The 7,273-nt window shown below is 38.2% G+C and overlaps 1 protein-coding gene across 1 annotated transcript in view; it reads right to left on the reverse strand.

Moving 5' to 3' along the window:
- Positions 1–2,139: 2,139 nt before the first annotated feature.
- LOC118240636 (Fc receptor-like protein 5) overlaps positions 2,140–7,273 on the reverse strand; it is an 8,500-nt gene continuing 3,366 nt past the window's right edge. The window contains exons 3-5 of the mRNA XM_035521707.1: positions 6,593–6,892; positions 5,223–5,401; positions 2,140–2,145 (exon numbers count right to left, since the gene is read on the reverse strand). Coding sequence (XP_035377600.1) covers positions 2,140–2,145; positions 5,223–5,401; positions 6,593–6,892 — 485 coding nt within the window. The remainder of the gene's footprint in view (positions 2,146–5,222; positions 5,402–6,592; positions 6,893–7,273) is intronic.

A 7,273-nucleotide genomic window follows, 5' to 3' on the forward strand; every position in this document is an offset into this window, starting at 1 on the left:
CTCCAGGACCATGGTGCAACACAAAACAAGTGAAACAGACAACACACTACAACAGTGAAAACAATACAATACAGTGCAATAATGTCATACAATAAATGCAGGGCAGGACCAATACACAATGAACAGACAGTGCCTTTATTTTTACCAGTGCGCAGTATTGGGAATATGTAAAGTGGATTATGCACAGGAGTCAGTGACATGCTATACTGAACATAGCAGTCACTGGTAGCAGCCAGAACAGTTCAGAGTACAGTGCTGATTTAGTACAACACTCTAGTAGCAAGTAGGAATAATGTGCAAGAGGGCAAAAGGAGTGCATATTGTGTGTGTGTGTGTGTGTGTGTGTGTGTGTGTGTGTGTGTATAAGCATGTATATCACCCTTAGTGTAGAAATGCTTGATAACATTATAATTGTTTTGTTTTGTTTGTTTTATCATGTGAATCTAAATATGAAGTGTGCTGGGGATGCCCATTGTGTATTGGTCCTGGGGAAAGGAATCGGACTTCATCAACAAATTAATTTTTCTATAATCGGTACAAAAGCGATTTGGTTTAGTTACCAACAAACAAGGCAAACAACATAGACTAGAGCTAGGAGTAGCAAGACCATTTTTAAGGAGGTATTCAGCTTCATTTTTCATAAGTGTATGTTTGGCTGGATTCACATGATAAGCAATTCTTTCACTGAGTGACTATCACGACATCCACATCGTGTTTAAAAACCACAGTGCGAGAGGGAGTATCCGAAAACAAAAACAGGTGATGGTACATTAATCGTATAACATTGAGTTGGGCCGACTCAGGAAGACGTCCTACATTAGAGGGGATGTCTTTAAAGGATTCGGAGTTGGGTAGGCGAGCAGAAGGACAATTTTCAAGCTTAAACCATCAACTTAAGGGAAATACTCAGATAAAGGGGCAGGGATGGGGCTACAACTAGGGGTAGAACAGGTGCACTAATACTACCATTATCATCTGTGGAAGCATAGCATGAAACAGCATTTCAGCATGTTGATGTGACATACACTTTTTCTTACGATCGGGTGTGTGTATCACATAATCCATATCACGTAATTGTGATTTAGCCATATATGGACCAGCAAATCTGGTGTGAAGTGCAGAACCTGGCAAAGGCAATAAAGATAACACTTTGTCTTCTTCCTGAAAGGATCAGTGAACAGCTCGTAAATCGTACCTAGCTTTCGTACGGCACTGGGAGTGGTTTACGGTTTTGTGTGCTAGATCACATAAGGAGCGTAAACACTCACAGAACTTGCTAACATAATCAAGGACGTTAGAAAGCTGCTGGTTCAAGCCCCACCACTGCGAGGTTGCCACTGTGGGGCTCTTGAAGATGGCCTGTAATCCTCAGTTGCTCAAGTTGTACTCAGTCATAGTTGTAAGTTGCTTTGGATAAAAGTGTCAGCTAAATGCCATAAATGTAAAGACTGAAGGAGGTGTGTTGGAACTTCCCCTTTTGGAGATGTTCCCTCTACCCAGCTGTCTAGTCATCACAGTTTGGTCCTTGTTCAAGTCTCTCAGATCCTTACACTTGCTAATTTTTCCTGCTTCCAACACATGGAAGTAAAGCCCTGCCTGTTCACTGGATGTCTAATATCTCCATCTTACAGCAGGGGTAGACTTCACTACCCAGTGAACTATACCAGTTTCACATTAAAGCTGAGGAGAGTCAGTGTGAAGTAATGTGTAAAACACTAATCTGTGGTCTAGTTGTTGATTACTTAAAATCTAAAGTCTGTTATGAAATACACTTAGTGTTTCTTTGGCTGCTGAATATCTCATCTGACATCATTGCAATGATAATGAACACAATTTATATGGTTGTTATTTATTTAACTAGAACATAAAAAAGTAAACTAGTCCAACAAAGTAAAAGATCATTAAAATAAATGAGAATATTCTAACATTGGAATAAATGACACACAATAGTAACATGTGCTTAAAAGTGAAAACACTACTGCACGATACTTCATATAAACTGGTGGTCAGCTGGCAGTAAGTTACCAGAGTTCAAACATTCAATCCCACATGTGAAATGACTTCAAGCAAACAGAACAATGTCCTTCCATCTTCAGTATTTTCCTTTAGACTCTCACTCCTCTGAGAATGCATTTTTAGTCAGAGCTGTAGAAAAAACATCAAACACAGAAGTGTAGGTGTTAGAAAGCTCCCCCTGGTGTTATTGGATTATCATTTAATAAATGTTTATTGCAGTCTTGGTCTTGTAGTTCAGAGAAGGGGAAAAAGTGTGTCTTGTCTCCAACGCAAGCAACATGTCGACATTGTCAATGATTGTGGGGAGAAAATCAGTATTTTATTAAACCAGCATATAAAATAGTTTTAAATGTCTGTTTACAAAAGTGTAAACTATGTATAAAACTTCTAAGTTGTTGGTGGTTGCGGTTCCCATGGTAACCTGCACTGTATTGTTTTCATTGATCTCTCTGCTCTGTCGTGACTGTGTGTTGTTTGGCTCTAGTTAGTGTGTGTATTTACACTCATGTTTCTTTTAGTATTTGCTGTCTTGCCTAAAGTAGCATTTTCTGGTTCCAGTCATTGTTCTCTTCACTCTTGTTTTTAACTACTGGTTTCATGACCATGTGCTGCTTTTATAAACCATGATTTTTATGGATAACACATAACAGACACTTTACTGCCATGTGTCCTGCTTGTCTTAGCAGTATTAAAAGTCATGACAGAGTGGTGAAAGTCATAAAAACACAGAGAAGAAAGACCAACCTTACGATGCGCTTTCAGATTCAAACAAATGTAAGATTGGTTCCTCTTTTCTTCCAGTGTGTGTAATGTGTGTCTAAGAGGAAGAGTTCTCACCGTGAGCTCTGTAGCATTTGACCCCCAGCACGATGGACACTAGCAGATATGGAGAGACTGCCAGTAGACTACTGAGCAGACTGAGGATGGAGAATGGAGCTTCTGAATGGGATAGAGCTGATAACACACACACACACACACACACACACACACACACACACACACACACACACACACACACACACACACACACACACACACACACAATTAATCACAGCTGAAGAGCTACAGTGCTTCTGTGACTCTGCGGAGTGTTGAGGGTGAGTGATGGGATAACGACATGAGCCGTGTGAACAAAGACGTTTATTTTAAACAGATGAAAAACACGAACAGCTACAAATGAGAAGCCACATGACGAAACATGGAAGTGAACATAATGGAATGGAATGATAAAAAATACAATTAAACTAAAATAAAAATATAAACCAAAGAAAAGTGACACTCATTGCAAACAAGCCGTATAACTTAATTCATTCATTTATTCATGTGGTAGCCACACAACCACTTTACAAAAATTATAATATCAACACTACACAGAACCTGTTGCATTGTTTATTTTAACTGGGTAATAATAAAAGGCTGTGTGTGAGTGAGAGGAGTTATTTATGTGGTGCTGGATATTTGCTCTGCTACAGTTAAAACTAAACTGAGCAGCAAATCCAAAGAGTTTGTAGGAGCAGGTTTTCTAGAAAAGGGAATCACACAACAACGATGGGAGCTTAACACTTTCATGACTGAATAATATCGATTCATATAGTAAAATATCCAGTCAGGAATAATTATATCAACTCAGATGGAGATGAAACACACAGTTCAGGACATGCAATAGCAGAGTGCATAGAGATATCTGTTAGAAATGACTAATATTCTCAAATTAAAACTAGATTAAGTATTTAAGTATTTTAAATATTTTAAAATAAAAACAATAGACTCTCCGTAACATGGTGTAGCAGTAGTGAAGCAGTAGATTAATCAACAGACTTTTAATTAACTGTTTATATCGGATTTGTTTATAATCTGATGAATTCAGTTGTTTTTCACTTTATTTGGGCGTCCAAGTTCATATCTGTAGATGTTAACCTGAGAAGTCACTGAACATGTAACAGGTATAATACATACCATCTTAGCATACTCAACAAGCTGTTATAGACATGCTGTTAACATTCTGTAACTGGATTTTAACTGGACTTTGAGAAGGGGTTGGGGTCAGGATTACAGTCCTGCTCATTCACATGTGAGTGTGATGGTTTCTCTACTCAATATTTGTGTCCAATTAGACTGCACAGTCAGAACCAGCTCAGGCTCCATTGTAGAAATCACACAGTATTTAAATTCTGCTTTTATGTTCACCTCTCAATAAGATCGTGTGTTGGAATCTTATAAAACCTACTAAAACTGAACACTGGCTGCTGGTTACTGAGAAGTACACGTCTCTCTGCTCCAGACTATGTGAGGTCACTGTGTACTCTCTTCTTCAACACAGAAGGGGGTGCTATTAGTGAGATCAGGTCTTGTAGTGCAGGGGGAAACAAATGCTTTTAAATCAGGGGTGCCAAAACATTGTGCATTATTTTTTAAGATCCATTATAAGTTGATAATGATATTAACAAGAAATGTAGTAAGTTTGCACTTCACAGCTATAATACCATGCAGTATTACTGGAATAAAAGTACAGTTACAGTATATTTTTTACCCTTAACAAGTAAACACAATACATGTGGACTGAGTGTGTTCTGCTACTCTCTATAAAGAGTTTAAATGAGTAAAATAATGTTAAACTCATGAAATGACTGTGATCTTACCATGTACAGCCACAGTTACTGTACAGACCTAAATCTATCACACAGATAACCAACACAATGTTTTCTATAATTATACACTGTAAACTGTTACTCACTAGTATACATAACCAAATCTAAATCTTTCACACAAGTCACTGCGGTCTGGTCCTGTACATGTTTTAATGTTGAATAAATCCATTAATTCAGGAACAAATAAATCATGTCCTGTAGCAGATATGACAGCTTCCTGTTATTCAGGAAATCAAACATTTTGCGAGCTGCTACATCATATTTCTACTAAAATGTAATTGACTGCTGCCCTCTAGTGGCCAATCTGTGCACATGTCCAAGACGCCACAGTACATGTAGTGACACTTGTAATCTAATATTGTGCCAACTTTTACTGAGGGTTGACAAGAACTGATATTGTTGAATATCTAACTGATAAATTTAATTTCTACGGTAGTTATACACTGTAAACTGTTCCTCACCAGTAACGTTTAACCAGATTGCATCACTGTAGTGTGTGTAGTAGACTGGGTTTCCTCTGCCAGCTCTGCACCAGTACTGGCCTCCATCAGAGGGCGCCACTGAGCTGATGTTGTAGGAGTTTGCTGCAGTGTTGGTCTCATTCTCAGGGTTCTGTGTGTGTCTGGACCAGTAAAAGCTCCATCCAGCAGACTGGTCCAGCTTACAGTGCAGAGTCACTGGGTTTCCCACTAGTGCAGCTCCTGTAAGGCTTGATGTGAGTTCAGGTGTAGGTTTAACTGTGGATGGAGATGAAACACACAGTTCAAGATATGCAATGGCAGAGTGCACAGAGATATCTATGAAATGACTAACATTCTCAAATTAAAAATAGATGAAGTATTTAAAGAGTTGTAAATATTTTAAAATAAAAACAATAGACTTTCAGTAACATGGTGTAGCAGTAGTGAAGCAGTAGATTAATCAACAACTTTTAATTAACTGTTTATATCAGATTTGTTTATAATCTGATGAATTCTGATGTTTTTCATTTTATTTGGGTGTCCAAGTTCATATCTGTAGATGTTAACCTGAGAAGTCACTGAACATGTAACAGGTATAATACATACCATCTTAGCATACTCAACAAGCTGTTATAGACATGCTGTTAACATTCTGTAACTGGATTTTAACTGGACTTTGAGATGGGGTTGGGGTCAGGATTACAGTCCTGCTCATAGACATGTGAGTCTGAAAGTTTCTCTACTCAATATTTGTGTCCAATTAGACTGCACAGTCTGAACCAGCTCAGGCTCCATTGTAGAAATCACACAGTACTTAAATTTTGCTTTTATGTTAACCTCTCAATAAGATCATGTGTTGGAATCTTATAAAATCTACTAAAACTGAACACTGGCTGCTGGTTACTGAGAAGTACACGTCTCTCTGCTCCAGACTATGTGAGGTTACTGTGTACTCTCTTCTTCAACACAGAAGGGGGCGCTATTAGTGAGATCAGGTCTTGTAGTGCAGGGGGAAACAAATGCTTTTAAAGTAGGGCTGTCAAAATAAAAGTCCTGTAGGACCAAAGTACAGCCCTGTTCAGTGTTTCACCTGCTCCAACAGAGCTGATTTGTTGTTATAAATTTTGTGTTTCACTTTTAAGGTCCATTATAGGTTTATAGTAACATAATAACACTAAGATAACAAGAAAAGAAGTAAGTTTGCATTTCAGTTCCAGTACCATGTAGTGTAACTGTAATTACAGTACAGCTCTAATACAATGTAGTGTAACTGTAATTACAATATATATCTAATACAATGTAGTGTAACTGTATTTACTGTACATCTACTATTTCCATTTTGCCTAGTAAACACAATACATGGAGTGTGTATTATGATTCTGAATACAAATAGTGTAAATTATTTAACAAACAATAATTTAAGTTATTGAAATAGACATTAAATTCCTGAAATGACAGTAATCTTACCATGTACAGTGAGGGTAACAATGTTACTGTACTGTGATGTTGTTGGTCTGTTATTTCGTGCTCCTCTACACTGGTACTGATCCCCATTAACTACAGCATCTCTACTGATGGTGAGAGTGTCTCTGTTTACAGTGTCAAACACAGACTGAGACACTGTAGTCCACTGACTCTGTGCTTTCTTCTTATACCCCCACTGATATGTCCACCCATCATAACCCTGAACCTCACACTTCAGAGTGACTGACTCTCCAGTGAACACGGGACTCTGAGGCTCCACAGTCAGTGTATTTGTGGGTAAATCTGTGGAAAGAGATGGAGAACACTGCATGTCACAGCTGACTGACCCCCAGTGTCTTCCTGGAGTCACTCTGTATTTACATATATTATAATAAACAGGTTAGACCCACGATGCTGCATTCTAATCTGTTAATCACTGTGTTTTGTGGAGATTATCTGGAGATTGTGTGGGATCTGATTGTGATTGGAGTGTAAAATGTGAACACATGATTGTGAGTCACATAATTATTCCATCCAGTACCACCTTGGACACTTTGTCCAGTAATGTGACACTTGTAGGAGTAATGTGGTGATAGTACAGTAGGAGTAATGTGGTGATGGTACTGTAGGAGTAATGTGGTGATGCTACAGTAGGAGTAATGTGGTGATGGTACAGTAGGAGTA

This window comes from Electrophorus electricus, chromosome 22 (assembly GCF_013358815.1).
Source record: "Electrophorus electricus isolate fEleEle1 chromosome 22, fEleEle1.pri, whole genome shotgun sequence".
NCBI classification, from domain to species: Eukaryota; Metazoa; Chordata; class Actinopteri; order Gymnotiformes; family Gymnotidae; genus Electrophorus; species Electrophorus electricus.